The sequence below is a fragment of the Nuphar pumila genome, chromosome 4 (assembly GCF_984573655.1).
Source record: "Nuphar pumila chromosome 4, dmNupPumi1.hap1.1, whole genome shotgun sequence".
Classification (NCBI taxonomy): Eukaryota; Viridiplantae; Streptophyta; class Magnoliopsida; order Nymphaeales; family Nymphaeaceae; genus Nuphar; species Nuphar pumila.
Window position 1 is genome coordinate 34,861,492 of NC_143252.1, and position 20,651 is coordinate 34,882,142.

Consider the following 20,651-nt stretch of genomic DNA (forward strand, 5'->3'; position numbering starts at 1 on the left):
ATTATTGATCTTAAGCGATGAATTCTAACGGTTGGTGGTGAGCACCATTTATCCAAGCAACAATTAGAGTTATTTACAAAAACATACCTGATTCTTTTTGTAATTTAAATTCATATCTGAAAAAGTTATAATTCAAAATCATACCTAGTTTTATCTTCAGTTACCGTTAATGACAAGAGTTAAAAACAACAAAATATTGGCAGCCAAAAACTCGTGAGAAATTGTTTTTTTTTAATCTCCCATTTTTCTGCAAAATCTTAGCAATAAAAAATAAATTAAAATATAAAAAAAAATTGTTTATAAATAAATGTAATTAAATAAAAAAATATTTAAAGATAAGAAACACAGTTTTTTATGATAAATGGTCAATAAAAACATAAATATCACGTTTAAAACACATTATTTATGTTTTTATGAAAAAATGTTAGAAATTGAAAATACCGTGAGAAATTGCCGTTTTAACTTTTGAGTAATTTCTCACGATATTTTCACAAAAATCTTGAGAGATTGGTCACTATGATTCTTCCATCAACCATAGATATATAGTAGTTAATACATTCAATACTATACCATTTTTACCCTCATTACAAATGCTTCTCTTTGCCCATTTTACCCTAATTACTCTCTTTCTCTTTCCCTCTTTTAAAATTAACTTTTTTCTTAAGAGTAAATAAATGAATTTGTGTGAAAATGGAAAATGCCAGCCTAGGAACTAACAACCACTGGTTTACTTTTGGTTAACCATAAAAAAAATGAATCATGCATTTGAATTACCAAGTTTTTGTGTATGAATTCGAATTACAATAAAATTTAGGTACGTTTTATTGTAAATAACTAAAAAAGATAATAAAAAGTGGAGAGTAGTTTTTTTATTTCTTTTTATGTATTCCAATTGATGATATTATATTATTTACTTGGGCATATGGTATGCAAATGATTTGTTCTATAAGACAATTTAAGATGGTTGGCACCTTGTTGGCACCAGCAATTATTCATTCTTGGGGGCCCCACCTCAACCCTGAATACCGGGTTAAAAGGTCCTGTTCAACCTCAAGCAGTTCTTCTGCACAATTTTAAAAACAATGTTGTCTAATCGGTTTGCGAATCAAATCGTCAGTGTGAATCGAACCGAACCGTTTTAGAATAGGTTCATTAAAAAATAAAAATGTTTATTTTCAAAAAATCAGAAAGAAAATTTATATGCATATGTTGATTCAGTCCTGATCGAACTATGTCAGGCCGATTCCCCCGTTAAGGGTGGGAAACAAAACTAGCAGCTCGTCATTCGGTTCGGCTCGGCTCAGTAATTAAGCTAGACATGCCCAGCTAACTCGTTTAGGTAAATGAACTGTGCACGAACATGGCATGCTCGGCACATATATGCTCATTTTACATATTATATATTTATATATTCTGTATATTATACTATACGTGTTACATACTTGAAATATATATTATATATTTTTGATACATGTATTATACATATAGTATATATATTATCAAACTTTAGCTCACCAGCCGAGCCCAAGCAGGCGTGCGGATCCTTAACAAGCTAAACCTGAACAGTCCAAGCTCGGCTCGATTTACCAACCCTGAATTTACCGCTACAGCCGAACCTGGACTGAATCGGTTTGACTTTGTAGGAGTATCGAATCAAACCGCATCGGATTGAAATAAGGTTCATTCGATTCAGATTTGATGTTGGCAACAATGTTTAAAAGGGTTAAAACAATGTTTTCAAAATCGTATCAGCTATCGAATAGTTTGGCCAACGAGATTCAGGTGAATCAGCCGATAGAATAATTCTCCAGTGAATCGTTTTGAATCGGCTAAAAAAATAATTCGTGTCAATCAGCAGGTGACATGTGTTAAAACCATTAAAATAATATTAAAATTTAATTTTAAGTATTTTTATATTTATTAAAAATAGCCAATTCAGGTTAGCATTGCATCGATTTTCTGCAGATACAACCGATTCGGGTTAGTATTGTATCGATTTTTCTGCCGATACAATACGAATCGGCGGCCGATTCACACCAATACTGACAACATTTGGGTTATTAAACAAATGCCATCTCTTTTGGAAGTCTTTGGACAGAGTGAGTTGGAAAGCCACAAACACGAAACGTGCTTTGACATGATCCCCACGAGGCTGTCATCATCATTGGAGAGTCATCTTTATCCTTTCTGGTAATAACAGTAATTATGATTCAGATTAGTTTAATTTTTTCCTTGTTCTCATTGACAAAGGAGACAGCATGCATCTTCCTTATCATTCTCCACAGTTCATGAATGTGAGTTGGCTCCACAGACGACATTCTTTCTTGGATAATTAATTGTAGGCTTTTTTAGTGTTTCTTTGGATGCCACCCACCCATATCCGGATTTTTTGGGATTTAAATATTTTCAAGGTTTTGTAAAGGTTTAGTTAAAGTGGTGGTATTTTTTTTTTATATATATATTTTTACTCCAGGGAAACTGCCCCAAACGCATAGACCTAGTCACTGGCCTTACCTGCCAAGCTTCTGCTTATGCAGGGGAGGGGGGTGACACCCATGAAATTTGAACTTAGACTGTCCGTCAAACGGTCTAGGACCCATCCTACTATGCCAAACCCCTTGGGTTTAATGTGGTGGCATTTGATGATGTAAAAATATCTAAGAAAATCCTAGATTATCTTCATTGGCAATTTTGGCAGGAGTATAAAATTTAAGAAATTCTGGGCATTGGGTGTCATCTAATATGCTATGTCTAAAGGTTTCTTGATCCAATGCAACAAGGGCCATCCCTCCAGCTTGCCTATCAAAAAGATATCCATACATCCTTAGTTTATGGGTTGGGTGGGACTCAATAGCTTGAGTTTTTATTTTTATTTTTTTCTCGATAAAACTCATTGGTGTAAAACAGGTGGCTTTGCGGGTCCAGATTGCTCGTTTAAACTTCAGAACTGGTCCATAATAGGGGCCCCACAGTACTCTTATCTTATAAGGCCATCCAGTGCAAGTACATTGCATTGCTCCACTTTGTTCTTGAGCCTTTACTGTTCCTGCTTCCTTGTACTTTAGGCTGCTAACGGGTCAGGTCTGACTTGGATCATCAGGATCAATTTTTACAATGTGTCAGATTCTTTTAATCGGATCAGAGTTGGACCTTTTTTTATTTTGGTGCAGTCGGTATTTCTTATTCGGGGGTGCGGTGTTAGGGACGCAAACGGTTCGGATTCAGAACAGCTAAATACATGGGAGAGTCGGATCTGGAACAATAAAAAATTGCAAAACCTCCATCTTGGATCCAACCCATTTGCATCAATGCCGCGGATTAGAGATGGTCCTAACCTTCTGCCTTTTGGAACCGGCATTTCCTGGTTGACAATCTGTGCACTTCTCTTTGCACCAAACAAATGACCTCTACTGTCTGGATCACATGGCCTTTCAATAAGCATCGGCCAGACCCACTAAAATGAACCAGCTCATCTGCTTTGCAGTTCCCGAATGCAAATCCTTAGGCTGAAAATGGGCAGGTTTTGGGTCACTCCACATGACCCACTAAAAAAATGAAAGACATGGATATGGATGGTCGGGGTGGGCATTCGGCCGGCCTGGACCCGTTTAGAGCTCGGCCCGCCGGGCCTTAAGTGCAGCCCGGCCCGGAGATGGCCTGGTTGTTAATGAGCTCGTGTTTGAAGAGCAGCCCATGGCCCGGCTGATTGGCTCAACTGGCCAATGTAAAGCGGGCCAGATTCGGCTTGGCTCAACCCAAATCCGTTATCAAATAGTAATAATTATCAAGTTTCCAACTTCCTATGTACCCAACTAATTATAATGCAACTAACTAAGTAAACAGCAATAGTTACAAGTTATTATCTAATAGTTAATATTTAAAATTTTATATTATTAAAAAATCAATAAATAACTCAGCCCATCGAGCCAGCTCGGGCCCTGCCTATATATATAACTGGCCAGATTTTGGCTTGAAATCTTGGCCCAAACCTGGCCTATGGCAGGCCGGGTTGGCTTGGCCCATTGGGTCTAGTATAAAATTTTACAAACTATACCCGGTTCCATGTATTAATCGGACTTTCGGGTTGAGCTCAGGTCTGGTGTAAAATTTCACAAACTATACCCTAATCCATGTATTAATCGGACCTTCGGGTCTAGACCCAGGTCTTAATCGGGTATTGTTATTTGTCACCGACCCTATGAGGTTTGGTCTAGGTAAACCGAACCTGTTGACACCCCTAGTTTTACCAATGAAAGACCTACCAAAGTGCAGTCACACCCGAAAAAAAAACCATATAAAATGTATATCCAATGGAAGACCTACCAATGTTCTTACTTTTGGATCTTGTCCGTGAAAATAAAAAAAAAGATATTCATTTTTCATGTAAACGAACTCGGATATCCATCAAATTCAGATATTTATCCGATTTAGATGGCAAAAAATCAAACCCATATCCCCGCAATAGATTATAATCAGTTTCGACATTACCAAACGCAACTAAATGGAATACAATTTAGTTGGCTATGGGATAAAATCCGATTCATTGTCATCCCTAAGCCAACCCACTGCAATATTCGGATCGAGACATGGATCCTTATCGATCCGATCCGTTTTCTTCCCCATATCCAATACCCGGTCCAAGATCAGGGTCGAGGGGAGCACGTCATCATCCGTGACGGAGGAAACAAAACCCAAAAGCAAGACGATCGCAATAAAAAGCAAGAAAAAGACGCGAGCTTAAGAAATGCCAAACGGGATCTCGGTGGGCCAACCGCGGGAAAAACAGAGGGCGAGCAGGAAATAAAGACAGAGAGAATAAGGGATTGTGTAGGGGCGTCTCATGATGCATGATGCATCCCTACCCCCTTTTTCCAGCCTATTATTCACCATCATCTCTAGTGTTAGGGTTTTAGGGGGATTCGATCATGAGCCCTTCTTTGTTGTGATCCATCGGTTCCTTTTGCATAAATTTTGACCCCTTCCATACCGATCTCGTCAATCCCCAGAGCTTTCTGCCACCATGGGCGGCCGCTGCTCCAAGCTCCACATCTGTTGGTGGCATCCATCTCTTCGATCTCCAGTCGTCGAGAATTCGGACGTCGGTAAGTGTCTTCGCCGCCGTGAATTGATGGTTTTTCGACTCTATTCTTCCTAGATTTGATCTTTTTTTGTTGGTTTAGAGAATGCGGGGAAGAGTGGGGTCGGGAAGCTGCCTGCTTTCAAGGAGTACTCTTTCGAGGTGCTCAGTGTCGCCACATCGGGGTTCTCGGTAGAGAATACCGTTTCCGAGCATGGGGAGAAGGCGCCTAACGTCGTGTACAAGGGGAAGCTCGCGGACGGACGGAGTATCGCCGTCAAGCGGTTCAACCGCGTGGCGTGGCCGGATCAGAAGCAGTTCCTGGTTCGTTTTCTTGTTCTTTCTTTCCCCTTTGACTGTCGCTTTTCTTCGTGGCGTCGCGGATTGGTTGTTGTTCATGGTGGGAGTTTGTGAGTTTTTTTTTTGGTTGGATTCTTTTGTGGAGAAATTGGGATCACGGTTCTGTGAATTCGGGTGTTTTTTTTTTAGAATGGAAGAAAATGGAGATCGGCAAACTCTGTCTTAGTTTTCTTTAATAGGGTGATTGGATGTGCCAACTCAGTAATACAGGTAGGATATATAGCTAGAAACTTGCATTGTACTCCGCAATGCGATGTCCTAACTTATCTCGATTTTTTTTTGGAAAAACGGATTCATCCGGACTCCACCAAAGGGATTTTGGTTGCACCTGTTTATCCAGAAATAGGGGATAATCCGGTATCTGCACATTGGACACCACGGGATATCCCAGTTTATCCTGATTTTTCGGATTGCTGGTGCGTTCGTGTTTGGATTTGCAACTTTTCTAGATAAATGGGATAAACCTGGAAATTTGGTTCAGCAGTAGCGGTTAATATCTTAATTGGACCGTTTATCTTTATGAGTGGATCCAAATGCACAATTGTTGTTTTTTTTGCTTTATCTGTTCTCTTTTCCGAACAAATACTAACTTTAATGCTAAAGCACCTGGCCTGCAATTGAAATCATAACTGTTTCCTGAAGTTGCATGTCCATGGGGTTATCAATATGGTACTGGAATTAATTCGATTGACAATTCGTGGATATGTTTTCGCTACGGTGAATCATTAAAATGGTTTCGTCTCTTTTAAGTTGTGATGAATTAAATAAGTGCTGGAATGTTCATGGGCCTGCCATTGCTGATTTGGTTTGGCAGGTGGGGGCCGCAGTATCACAGACTATGTGAACTAGGCAGTCATAACCTCTAGTATCTATGTTGAGCAATGACTTAGGTTTCTGGAGGACAGCTCAGTAGTCGTCCTTATTATGCAAATGATGCAAATCAGTGCTCCTGCTGCCGCTCCCATGTTTGAGAATGACAAGGGAAACCTCTAATTTCCCATTTTGTGGTATAAGTATGACCTTTGATGTTAGACCAGCTCTAAGGTTCAACTCGTGTTTATCCAGGAACAACATTAGTGTAATTGCCAAAGCTAATTTTGGATGCACTTCTTAAATATCTTTTGTAGATTGATTTTTTGGTCTCATTCTGCTTAAAGAATTGGGAAAGGGTCTTCTTTTGGCTTTTGAGTACCAGTTTGAGTTGATGAGTAGGTCCCCTGCCTTTCCCTCCTCGATCCCCTTAACAAGAAAGACTTTTTTGATGGTTGTCTAGTCAAAGATTTTTTAGAGTTTTGTAACCTGTTGGCAACTTATTAATACACTATTTTAACTCATCATGTGCGTTTTTCTATTCGGCATGTTTTCTATTAAACTCTCAAACTTGGTTAGATGCCTTTTCAGTAATTCATGAACTAATCAGCCTGTGTTCTTTGACTCAGAAGATAACACCATTGTTGATCTCTGGATGCTTCTATCCCAAGCATGATACAGACTACAGTAATTGTACTCTGCCATTGTGACTCTGATCTACCTTTTAGCTACATGATTAATGGCCTTTGCTAAGCTATTTGGCAGTCTATTATATTCTCTTAGGTGTAGCAGATAACACCTTCATATATGTTACACATACATATATGAACCCATACACATGCACATGAAGTGTGAATAAACCCATTAAAGGGAACAACACAAGCACATAATGTGCTAACACATAAACCCACACAAGGGGCAAACATATGACATAAAGTCATAAGTTGAATATTATTGAAGAAGAGGGTAAAAACCCCTTACAATGGAGCAAGAGCTCCTCCAAATCTTAATAAATACAAAGGAGAAATCCCCTATTTATAAGCACAAAAAGGAGCCACCTTGGGGGCTCCCAAAGGAGACGTTGGAGAGCCCCCAACGGTCACATTTGTGACCATTGGGGGCTCCCAACGTCTCTATTGGGAGACCCCCAATGGTTTATGAAAAACAAAAAATAAAAAATAAAAACAGAAAATTTAAAGGAAAAATTACAATGCATATTCCAATTGGAATATGCGGAAAATGTCAAATTGCAAGAATACCCTTGAGGGTATTTTAGGAAGATAAAAAATATATATTTATATATATAAATAGAGATACGTATACATATATATATGTATATGTATCTTTATATATATAAATATATATATGTACATTTAAGGATTATATTTCAAAATATATGTGTACGAGTACACATATTTTAACACCCCCCCTCAATCTTTGCGGGGAAACAAAAAGATTGAAAAAAGGGGAAGACTCCAAGAGGCTTCGGCAAGGATGCAATTGAAACTTGAAAATGCCTTCCTCCAATTGTCTTCTAAAGGGAACACATTTCCCGAACCATCCAGGGTACTTCTCTTTGTCCTATCTCCAAGATCCTGTGGAATAATAACAAAGAACAAGTAAAAAATATCTTTGCACTTTACTGAAATGGAACATTCCTAACAAGGTGCAAAATTTATGCATAATAGGATAATTACTCTAGAAAAGAAAATTTAGAAAACCAAAAATTAAAAAAGAAACAAATATCATGTTAAAGAGTGAGCGGAAAACGAATTGCAAAAATGCATAATGCATTCATAAGGTCTAACATTGGACACACACAACTCCATAATGGGGAATAACAAAAAAGGTCCACTAAGGGACACCATAATAAGCCTACGAAGAGGCATAAGCTACATATGCTTTATTGAATGAGGGCCTCAAGGACCATAATGAACATATGCATTTACTGTCATAAAATGAATTAATACTTAAAGAAATCATTAATGAACATGCTCCAAACATACTTTAGTCAAAAAGTGAACCCAAGAGTTCAAAAGATTTTTAAAATAACACGGATACAAATGTCCAAAGGCATGACGAATATGATATTCAATAAGAGGGGCTTTATAAAGATTAACATGCATAATAGAGTTTTTTATATCTTTTAGGGAGAAGATCTATGTCAAACAAATGTCATGAATAAGAAGCATGATTTGACTAAGTATTTTAAAACATTCACCATAGATTCAAAAATGAATATCATTTGAGACAAAAAAAGACTTATTTTGTATATCAAATAAAAAAGTGGCCGAAAAAAAATTTGTAAGCACTTAATATATGCTAAAATATCAATTTGATTTAAAAACATATCATAGATATGATTCACTTGTATCTAAAAACACAAGAAATTTTGCAATTTTCAAAAGTAGTTCATCCACTACAAGCAAGTACCTCATTAGTCCTCCAAAACCCGTAAATCAAGTGTATAAACTACTAGATCAAGAATATTATAATGCCATTAAAGGTCAAATGACACACACTAAGGTGTGTAAAAATACCTTTTGTCTACATATAATAATACTTGAAATGAGTGCATCAACGACAAGAACAAGAAAATACACGCCAACATGGACAAAAACCATCTCTTGTCTACGTAAAAATACACTCAAGACTAAGTATGTTCAACTACTAGAACAAGAGTATTAAGCCAACCATGGGCTAAAAACATAATACATCTCTTGTCTACATAAGATGACACTTGAAATGAATGAAATAAGCCAACCATGGGCATACATCTCAGCGACTAGAACAAGGACACAAATGCCAACATAGGCTAAAATCACACACCATTGTGTGAATAACGTGCCTTGTCTACATAATAACACTCAAGACAAGTGTGTTCAGCTAATAGACCAAGAGAGCAAAAGCCAACAAAGGGCTACCAACACACGAAGGTGTAATAAAATTTTTGTATACATATGATGACACTTAAATAAGGAGCATAAAAGGAGAAGACTTTTGATGCAATAAAACTTGTAATGAAAAACATATAAATAAAACCTTGAAATAATATTCTTCAAAAAGAATACCCATAACAATATCATTTTGGAATAAATGTGTGAATATACACACACCAAGAACACTTATGCACAAAAGCACAAAACATAAATGTGCAAATGCACTCATATGATTCATAAACAATAAAAGGTTGGGCAATAATCCCCAAAACCTTGATTTTAATATACCTTAAAACATTTAAGGTTTCAAACACCATATATCCATCACATTTACATGTAAATGAGGGCATCCATTGGATCAATGGCCAAAAGAGAAAAAATGAGTGACACACTCATAATTAGAGATCATATAACAAATCATTTTAGAGTCCCAAGGTGCCCATAACTCACCTCAACAACCATCTATAATATGGCAAGTGGACAATGTAGAATGATATAACACGAGGTGCCCATAACTCACCTCAACAAACATCTCTAATATAACAATAATAAGGCCAAAACAATGATGCATTAAAAAACATGTGATGGACAAATATAAATGCCACAAAAAGGCAATAAACACTTTAGGAATCATTTTTCAAAGAAAAGAGGACCGATTAAAAATTGAATCAAAGGTCCAATATAATCAATCACAATAATATGTCATATGACAATAATATTGTATATATACGAAATTATGTTTAATCATGATCATTATAAAAGGACTTAATCAACACAACATGAAATATTTAAGCTATGTCATGTGGGAAAAATGATTTGGAATAATCCAAGAAACAAATCAAGCCTTTATAATTAACAATTTATATGTATACCAAGATGCAAAATGGCAATAATCTTAAACTTGCAAATTTAGGACAACATGTACTAAGATATTACGAAAGCATTTATAATGATAAAAGAAACAATCTTACAAGTCCATTAAGGGATAAAAACAAACACAAGCCCTAAAGAAGGCAATAAAAACATCTCTTTATTGAAAAGAGAGTACTATGTGAAAATGTCTATGGATAGACAATACGCATACAAGCATAAATATTTTATAAAAGAAGTGTACAAAGACACTTTCACAATCACTTGAACAAAATACGCAAAAAGCGTAATAAAGGCAAACATGCAATAAAGCATGTATTTCATAAAAAGAAACAAATGCTTGAGACTCTCAAGCTTTAATTATGCAATTTAAGACAAGGAAGACCATATTATGGCCAATGTAGGCATCCTTAGAGAAAAAATCAAAATAATAAAAATCTTTTATACCAAAGGATGCAATAGATACACTATGCACTCTATAGAGTGTGAGAAGATTTTTAAAATAAACAACAAATATTTAGATGCGAGAAATTCTCATTATATCAATATATATATATATATATATATATTTGTTTTTCACAAAAAAACACTAAAAACCATACACAAGAGTTTTTAAGCAAAGATCATTAATTTAGCAAGAAATTATATATAAAAAGTTAACTTATAGGTTAATCACGAAATTCTTATGGAAGAATCATAAATCTCACATAATTGAAAACAAATTTTAAAAAAAACATAAATTACTATTATATGTAATTTCAATTTTGAAAAACATAAATTACTATTACATGTAATGATGAATCGATAACTTATATAAACAAGAATTATATATTTGAACAATAAACACGTTTACCAAAATTAAAAAGAGATATTTTTAAACTATACTAAAAGGAAATGATTCAACTATAAAAAAAAAAGAACACTAAATGTGCAAGAAAAAATAGATTCATAATGCATAATATGTTAAAAAAAGAGATACATACCGAAAACTTCTAAAAAAAGGGAGGAACAACGAATACTTCACCATTTCTTGAGCACCACGCTTTCCGTTGCGCCAAGAGACAACCCCATCGTAACCGGGCTCTGATAACATGTTAGAAAGTGGCTTTGAATACATTAGGTTCAATAATGAACCCATACACATGTACATCAAGTGCGAATAAACCCATTAAAGGGAACAACACAAGCACATAATGTGCTAACACATAAACCCACACAAGGGGCAAACATATGACATAAAGTCATAAGTTGAATATTATTGAAGAAGAGGAAGAAGAGGGTAAAAACCCCTTACAATGGAGCAAGAGCTCCTCCAAATCTTAAGAAATACAAAGGGGAAATCCCCTATTTATAAGCACAAAAAGGAGCCACCTTGGGGGCTCCCAAAGGAGACGTTGGAGAGCCCCCAACGTCTCTATTGGGAGACCCCCAATGGTTTATGAAAAATAAAAATAAAAAATAAAAACAGAAAATTTAAAGGAAAAATTGCAATGCATATTCCAATTGGAATATGCGTAAAATGTCAAATTACAAGAATACCCTTGAGGGTATTTTAGGAAGATAAAATATATATATTTATACATATATATATATATAAATAGAGATACGTATACATATATATATATGTATACGTATCTTTATATATATATATAAATATATATATGTACATTTAAGGATTATATTTCAAAATATATGTGTACGAGTACACATATTTTAACAACACAATCATGGGTAGGCGAATCAATTCTTGAAGTCCAGCAGATTCCAAAGTCTATAGTTTATGCCTTTATATCATGTAACCTAAATGATTTTACAATTTACGGAATTCACCTATAAAAGAAAATATTTAATGTGTCTCATGATGTTAATATAACGCTGTGAAAATGAAATGAGCCGTTTATTCTTATAGTTGAATTCCCAGTGAACTGTGAAAACCTAATGTTCTTCACTCGAAAACAAGCTATACAGTCCTTGGTTCTCCGTATTTATTGCAAGGTGCATGCTTGTTTGAGTTTTGAAATTTGAGGTCACATGAACTTCTTTGTTCAATTGAAACAGTTCTGAGTGCTGAAATTGGTTTAAATAAGTGCAGAATGAAGCCAGGGCTGTTGGACAGCTCCGAAATGAGAGATTGGTGAATCTTATTGGCTGCTGTTGTGAAGGTGATGAGAGATTGCTCATTGCAGAGTATATGCCAAATGATGCTCTTTCAAAGCACCTCTTCCACTGTAAGTTTTTCAAGTTGGTCTTACGAATAGCATGTTCATGGGGAGACATGGTGCATGTCTGATGGAGGAGTGTGCAAAAAAATTGTATTGAATTATTGAACAAAAACAAAATCCTAATCCAAAAAAATGTCTTTAAATTCTGATGTTTGAATTAAAGGTTCAGGATAAGACAAAATTGAGTATGGGATTAGAAATTTATAATGCTTGAAATGTGTGTTCTGAACAAATGCAATGTCTTCTTTCCTTAGCTTTTCAAGGGCTTATTTGAATTTATCTAGTTTTATTCTTTCTGTGCTTGAAATGGTTGCATTTATTTTCTGATCCACAACTTTTTTAACAGATAATTTTCGCTTTGTTCAGCACTATACATGTCAATGCTTTTCCTACTTTGGTTGAGAAGATACACTTTGGATTTGTCCGTATGCTGGTGCTTCATGTTGATACTAACCAATACATGTTAATTGTACATCTCAAGGTGGCATATGCAATGTGCAACAGTGTCAGCAACTTCAATGTTGAGTTTTTAATTGTGTTCTGACTATTTCTGATCTCCATCCTTCGCGTTTATTGGATGTGATATAGGGGAAGTACAACCAATGAAATGGGCTATGAGGCTGAGAGTTGCTCTGCATTTAGCACAAGCCTTGGAATATTGTGGCAATAAAGGACGTGCACTGTACCATGACCTTAATGCTTATAGAATCTTGTTCGATCAGGTATGTTTACTACCTTAACCTTGTGTTTCCACCAGCTCTGTATATCAGTTTACTTTGTAATTGTTTTCCTTATCTTGGGTCAGTGCTGAACAGGATGGTAATCCAAGGCTTTCATGCTTTGGCCTTATGAAGAACAGCAGAGATGGGAAAAGTTATAGTACAAATTTGGCCTTCACTCCTCCGGAGTACTTGAGAACTGGTACATGTTTATTATTTGTCAATGATTTCTATAGTAGTATCTGACCTGAACCATGGTCTTTCTTACTACAAGTTTGAAGTGTACAACATGAAAATTTCTTAAAAGATTAGTGCTCCTGGTGTGCTGGTGTTCGTCTGACACTGACACTCTGGGCCTCCTGAAGCATCTAGGTGACACAGATTTGGATGCTTGTTGACTGCATCTGACCATTCGTTTGATCCACAATCAGCCTTTTCCAGAGCCGTACCTACACCCATACTTGTGATGCATTTTGTTGACATGAGTATCCATGTGATATTAGTCCAAAACAAAGAAAATGGTGATTGTGAAAAAGATTTTGTTGTTTCACCTAATGTTATATTTGGCTGAGTAAATCATACTTGATATGTCAAAGTTATTTTTTTTGGTTTCCTCAAAACATATTTTTAAACCTATAATAAAGAAAAGAATATATGAAGTAGGGGTTAACATCTGGCCATGCTGGGCCAAATAAGGGTTAACATCTGGTCATGCTGGGTCCCATTGGAAAAAACACTTTTGCCTGATCTGCCCTCAGCCCTCCTTAATGTTCAGAGTAGGCAAAGGCCAAAGGCTGTTGGGTTGCTCATGCAGTTCAAAGTTCAAACCCAGTCCATTCTGAAAGCACATCAGCTATCCAGCCCAATTTCCACCCCTACATAAAATAAATAGGGACGAGAATGAATGAGTGATAAGGGAAGTTCAAGACTTTCTTTTTTGAAATTAAGAATTGATATATTATTTCTGTTTTTCTAATCAAAAGAAAATAGAAGCACCTATGTGCCTACAGTTCTTGGGGCCACCTTTTTTGGACCCATCCTGCGTCTTTCCTTTTAGAAAGTGCCAGGCTCTTGTAGCCTGACCAAGACGAGACAGGCCTGGGCCAAGATTTTGGCCCTTGGTCCGGACAGGTTAGCCTGTCCAAAAAACTGGCCCAGTTTGTTGTCCTTCATAACTGTAATTAAGAAAGGTTCTCATGTGATTTTATAAATTCCTAAAAAAAAATGTGTGTATGCAGTTCTGATAATTTCTTAAGTTGCTTTATTTACTTTTTGCAGGAAGGATAACACCAGAGAGTGTTGTCTACAGCTTTGGCACCCTCTTGCTTGACCTTCTTAGTGGAAAGCATATTCCTCCTAGCCATGTAAGTCTTAATTTCACTTTGTTCTATTCTTTTTCTTAAAGTGTTCTTTTTAATTAAACAGAAGAAATATGGTTGAAAATCCAGATGCCAAGGACTTGGATGTCTTGTACAGCTACAAAATAAGGGCCAGGGGAAGTATATTCTTCAACTGCTAATGATGGATGCTGAATCTGGATTTTCTGTAGTTTGTTCGGCCATCACATTCATATGAATGATCACAATGCCTGACCTTGCTCATGCTTAATCCTTGGGAACATGGATTTTGCATGCTTCAAATGATTATACCTATGAGATTCTTTTTGAGCCAAGTATCTTATGAGGCTATGGGAATTTAGAAGTGTACAAAAAGATCCTTGATACCGAGACTCAGAAATGATCATTTTCAAGGCCAACTCATTTTCAGCCACCAAGGTAGCATATGAGTGTACTGTATGCATTCTTCTGCTTGTAACTCACAATATTTGCTGTTGTGAGGTTAAACATCAGTGAATGCTTCATATAATTATAACCATCTAATTCTTGTGTGCCCAGTGACTCAAGAATAAACTCCCTTGGGATTGGGACTTCAGTGAGGGCTTGACTTGGGACTTAGTGAATGGGAAAAGTGTATATGATATATAAACATTATATATATGTTTATTACATATTTACGTCCTATACACTGTTTATATATCTATGATTCTATATGTATCTACATATCATTGCCACAAATATCGGTATCGGCTATATCTCGGCGAGGCTATTTCTCACGATATTATCGGTTTGGTGATAAATCTCGGGAAATATTGGGAAAATCTCGAGACTTAAAAAATAACAAAAATAAGTAATAAAATTTCATGTTTAGACAAAAAAGTACATAATAATAAAAGAAATAAGTAAAATATGTAAAAGAAAGAAGAAAAACATATTTAAAATTTCAAAAATAAAAAAAAAGGTAAAACTAATTGATAATATCACGATATTATCGCAATAATGTCATGATATATATAAATTTCTGATATTTTGAAAATATCACAATATTTTACCTTTAATATCATTTTTCTAGCATATCGCGATATTTTCAAAATATCGCCGATATCTGTGGCTATGCTACTTATGCATATGTGCATTGACTTGAGTCGATGAGTCAACTAGCCAGGTTTTTAGAACTGGATTTTGTTATTAATATTCTTAATATCAATAACAATAGTAATAATAACAATAATACCAAATTCCTATAAAATGTAGAGTATATGAATCTCTATATAATCTAATTTGGTGTATGAGTATTGAGTATTACTCTTTTTATGGCTGAAATTCTGAATATTAATAATGAGGGTTTAGCTTTACGTTTCATAATTCCATTTTGTGCAGGCTCTTGACTTGATACGTGCTAAGAATTTTCTGATGCTTATGGATTCTGGCTTAGAAGGTCACTTCTCAACTGATGATGGAACCGACTTGGTCAGATTAGCCTCTCGCTGTTTGCAATTTGAACCTCGTGAGAGGCCGAATGTTAAGTCACTAGTGGCTGCTCTGGCATCTCTCCAAAAAGAAACAGAGGTAAACTGCACATCCATATAGGCAATGCTCTTCTGGACCTTCTGCTGTCTCTGTAATAGGACTATTATTGCTGATTTGTAAGTTTTTCTGTTTGACAAGTGTGCATAGACTCACATTGTTTGCATTTTACTGAATTGGTTTATTTTACACTGCCTTATTTTCCTCCATTGAGCCTCTTGTTTGAACTTTGAAGTCTAATAAATTTATGGCAATATAATTGGTTTTGCATGTAATGTTGGTGCTTTGAAACACCTGACTTACCCATCTCTATGCTGGTACTTCAGGATTTCAAGGTGCTGGTGCCAGGTGATGATGCATGTGCATAAATAATATATCACATATTTACATAGTATATATTCTTTTCTGTGTTATGTATATATGTCCTATATTTCTTTGTATTGTTTTCTTCATTTTAACAAAGTGCTCTGTGTGTGTGTGTGCATCAAAGTTACAGTTGCAATTCAGAAAAAGGAGATTGTATAAATGCATGAAAAACAAACTGAGGTTTTCTACTATATGCTTTCTGTTAACAGGTGCCATCACAGATTTTGATGGGCATTTCACAAGAAGCAGCAACTTCACTTCAGTCTTTATCTTTGTCTCCACTTGGTGAAGCTTGTTCCAGAGTAGATCTTAGTGTAATCCATGAAATCTTGGACAAGGTTGGGTACAAGGATGATGAGGGCGTAAGCAATGAGGTTAGTATAAATTCTGTGTTGCTTGTTCCTCAAGTGTAAAAAAGATTTTCTAACATTGGGAGTCACATTATCAGGTGCATCTTATGTCACGTATTGGATGCGGGTGTGAAGGGTGCGGCGCGGCAGTTTAAAAAAACTTGGGTGCGATATATATATATATATATATATATATATATATATATATATATGTGTGTGTGTGTGTGTGTGTACTATAGATAAAATTGAATTTGGTTAGGGTTAACTGAGTCCAGTTTTGGACAGAAATGAACCCCGGTGTGGTTGACTGCACCTGACACTGCAGAAGCCGTGTCCAAGTTTCGCACCCACATGGATGCAGGTGCGACACGGGTGCGTTGGCCTTTTAGAAGTGTCTGTGTTACATAGATGACAATATGTTTAAGTGGTTAAGAAATAGGAACATACTCACTTTCACTCATGATGTCAAGTGTCAACCTATGAGTTGGTGATTTCTTATACTAAGCTCCCTCCATAGACCAGCTTTTTCTTTCTTACATTCCCATATATATTTTTGCTCCCAGTCCTGGAACTATGTCATGTAGAGGTAAGGGATACTTTGTGGGCACGCATGGTACAATACGTGAGTTTTGTAAAACTGCCACTGCAGTAGATGTGGCCTGCAGAGTCTTACCTAGCTTACCTAAGCCTAGATGATGCCTGGTTATTGTCAACTAAAATTAATTAAGACTTAATATAAAATTGTATATTGTGATTATAATCTATATGATTTCAGTCAATTCATAAGTTACATAATAACAGTTATTCTCTAATACATTCCCTCAACACAGAAAGCACACAATTAGATGTATCTTGTAAAGTTTGCACAAAGCACTGTGTTGCAATATCATCAATCATACACATACGGCATATTGATTTATTTAAGGATCATTTTCATCAAGATGATGGTTGGCCATCATTTTGTGATAAAGTAAATGGTCCACATTTGATGAACTTAATCCTTACTTTCCAGTTGTATTGCACGTGACTTATATTTTCAGCATGCTGGATATATTGGGTTATAGAAGTAGCAGTATTTGGTGACTCTTGGCACTCTTAAGATGTGTTGCATATAAGAAAGACTTTTTCTTATGGGTGGCAACTAGCTGAGGCTCGGCTTAAAGCTCTGCTCAACCTTGTTTATTTAATAATAACGCAAACTTGAGCTCAGTTTTGGATTTTTTTGGTTAAACAAGTTGAACTCATGTTTATTAAGAGCTTAATAGGCTCAGTTAATTTTGTTTAAAAAAATGTCATTTCATATCTGATTTGCATAATCTTTTTAACAAGAAAAATACTCTCCTTGCAATGATAATTATGTTCTGCTTGCAAAGGAGCTGATTTTCCGTGTCTTGAATTATAAGCCCCGAACCGAAAATCGCATAAAACTTAACTGAGCCCAACTTGGACATCTTTTGGAGCCAGAGACAGGTGCCTTATGTACTGAGAACCTAGCTTGGACCCGTGCTTGTGCTTGCCTCAACTCTTGTTTAGCCTTACCTTCTATATTGCTAACCATGGTTTTGCTTTATTGCAGCTTTCTTTCCAAATGTGGACCAACCAAATTCAAGACACCTTGAATTGCAAGAAACTTGGAGATGCTGCTTTTAGAACCAAAGACTTTGCCACTGCAATTGATCACTATACCCAGGTTACTCTTATTTTCTTGCTTATATAAAACATAATGTTGGTCAGTTCTTTTGATTTGTTTTGTCACTTATTCATGACATGTACCTGTCACATTCAAAATGGTAACTCAAAAAATTAGCATAAAAACTGTAAAAATATAAAATTATAATGTTCTGCTGTATATATGCACATGCCAGCTTTTAAGTTAGTTTAAAATCATGATAAATGTGAGACACCGGAAGTACAGCATGCAGAGAATGTTGCTTTATCATAATCATTGCTTTGAACTTATTGCTTAGTCTCCGCTGAACAGTTCAACTAATGGAATCTGAAAGAGTGGTATGCGGACATCTACAGCATCAATATGTGATCGTCTTGATGTATATGCTTGACTTAGGTTATGTAACTTTGATTTTGACAGGACCATGATTTTTTCAGTTTTGCTTGTGCTGCCATATTTAACCCTGAACATTTTGTTTAGTACGTGATCATCTTGACTTATGTGGTTGATTTTGTTACGTAGCTTGACCATGATGTTTTCAGTTTTGCTTCTGCCATCTTATTTAGCCCTGAACATTTTGTTCAGCACAATGACTTGAAAGACTTGTGTTAGTATTCTTGTGCATGTCTTCTTTTTTTGGACTTTTATGAAGTTTGGCCTCAGTGATTGCTGGTCTGGAACAAAAGAGAAAAACTAATAAACAAAATGAAAATGGGCTTTGCTAATAACACCTCCCCGCCCCAAGGGGGTTTGGCGTAGTGGGGAGGGGCCTTGGCTGCTAGATGGATGGTCAAGGTTCTATTCCCATGGGTGTCACCCCTCTTCTCAAGCGGACACCCAGTCCTCGGGACATGAGTCCTAGCCTCAGAGTTTTGTGCCGTCGGCTTGATGACCGTAGGTATGGCAGGCTGAGCCAGCACAACCAGGTCTTTGTGTCGGGTGTTGTTTCTTCGGGTTATAAATTGAAAAAAATAACACCTCTCTTTCATGAGGTCATGAAATTTCTCACACTTGTTTTTTGCACTGTAGTTTATAGACTTTGGAACTATGGTATCGCCAACCGTCTATGCACGTCGATGCTTGTCTTACCTTATGAGTGATATGCCACAAGAAGCTCTTGGTGATGCGATGCAATCCCTGGTAGTGGCGCCAGAGTGGCCAACTGCCTTTTATCTTCAGGCAGCTTCTCTTTTGAGCCTGGGAATGGAATCTGATGCTCAAGAATCCCTCAAGGAAGGTCTAACCCTGGAGCAAAAGAAAAATAACGAGCAAACTGTATAGGTTTTGTATCTTTTGTGATGTATTTATCTTCCATTTTTGTTTTCAAATTTGAGTTTCACTTGCTACTGTTGCTTTGGAAATGTAATTTAAAGGTGTGATTCTTGTATCAAAATGAACGAGAAGAATTTTCCGAACATGATTGAGCACAAAGTGATCTTGTGAACCGTTAAATCCAATCTTGCACCCTATGTTTAATGAGCACTGCATGTGCACCAGCGGGTTTATTGTGTGTGTGTGTGTGTGTGTATTGACAGAGAAAGATGGGGTTAGACAGACCCCTACCAGTTATACAACCATACCATTGGGTTTCAAACTTGCAATGTCCCAACACAAGGTGGCTCCTGCCAGACAAGCAGAGCGCCTCCCCCCCCCTGCCGTTGGTAATTACAATGTATATTTAAAGATGTAGAAGTACCCAATGGGAAGGCCTGCACGGTGGGCTATTAGCTCGTTGGTAGAGTGCGCTCTCATAATTGCATTTGTTGTACCTGATCTGTAAGGGTTTTCACCCACATGGTTAGTTCAATGTGCTCGTCAGTGCCTGACCCGGAGATGCGGATCATCTAAGGCACACCATCCAGTGAGTAGATTTACGTAACATGAGTATTAGGAGCTTGTTGTTGGATATGTTCAAACTTGTTTTTTGGTTCTATGCCTCTTTTTTATGGTTCGTAATTGTAATATAGCAACTACTTTTCTTGTTAAATCATCCAGTCAAATATAAACAGTTTTATGCGACCCCCCACAGGTGTGCAACAAACCAAGAGTTACAATGTGTGGTGTGTGTACGTACGCTAGAGATTGCAAAGGAAAAATGATGTGTTTGGATTGAGGGAATTTGTGGGATTGTAATCCATATCCGCTAAATCCTTAGGCTATTTTCCAGCCGCAAAGAAGAATTTCTGTGGAATAACATTTCCATTCAACTGCATTACCTTGCATTGAGAACAAAAAGAGCTTTCAAAACCATGACCAAGTCAACCTAAACATTTTGGAGGGGCGGAGACCCAAAAAAAGTGTTCCAACGGACCGTTCAATTAGTGTAAATCAGATTTTTTGAGTAGACATTTAGCTAAACTAGCATGGGGGGGGGGGGGAATGACCAAAACATGGAAAGATCACCA

At 36.5% G+C, this 20,651-nt stretch overlaps 2 protein-coding genes across 4 annotated transcripts in view; both read left to right on the forward strand.

Annotated features, from left to right (window-relative positions):
• Positions 1-3,141, forward strand: part of LOC149839947 (phosphatidylinositol:ceramide inositolphosphotransferase-like) — a 16,414-nt gene extending 13,273 nt beyond the window's left edge. For both annotated transcript variants that reach the window (XR_016431373.1, XR_016431374.1), the window contains one exon: positions 2,908-3,141. The gene's annotated coding sequence lies outside the window, so the exon portion shown is untranslated. The remainder of the gene's footprint in view (positions 1-2,907) is intronic.
• Positions 1-19,658, forward strand: part of LOC149839948 (serine/threonine-protein kinase BSK5-like) — a 26,951-nt gene extending 7,293 nt beyond the window's left edge. For both annotated transcript variants that reach the window (XM_090002926.1, XM_090002925.1), the window contains 10 exons: positions 5,007-5,102; positions 5,181-5,401; positions 12,149-12,284; positions 12,867-13,000; positions 13,094-13,199; positions 14,276-14,361; positions 15,715-15,903; positions 16,437-16,601; positions 18,154-18,267; positions 19,276-19,658. In XM_090002926.1, coding sequence (XP_089859052.1) covers positions 5,021-5,102; positions 5,181-5,401; positions 12,149-12,284; positions 12,867-13,000; positions 13,094-13,199; positions 14,276-14,361; positions 15,715-15,903; positions 16,437-16,601; positions 18,154-18,267; positions 19,276-19,527 — 1,485 coding nt within the window. In that variant the 5' untranslated portion in view covers positions 5,007-5,020 and the 3' untranslated portion in view covers positions 19,528-19,658. The remainder of the gene's footprint in view (positions 1-5,006; positions 5,103-5,180; positions 5,402-12,148; positions 12,285-12,866; positions 13,001-13,093; positions 13,200-14,275; positions 14,362-15,714; positions 15,904-16,436; positions 16,602-18,153; positions 18,268-19,275) is intronic.
• The last annotated feature ends 993 nt before the right edge of the window (positions 19,659-20,651 follow it).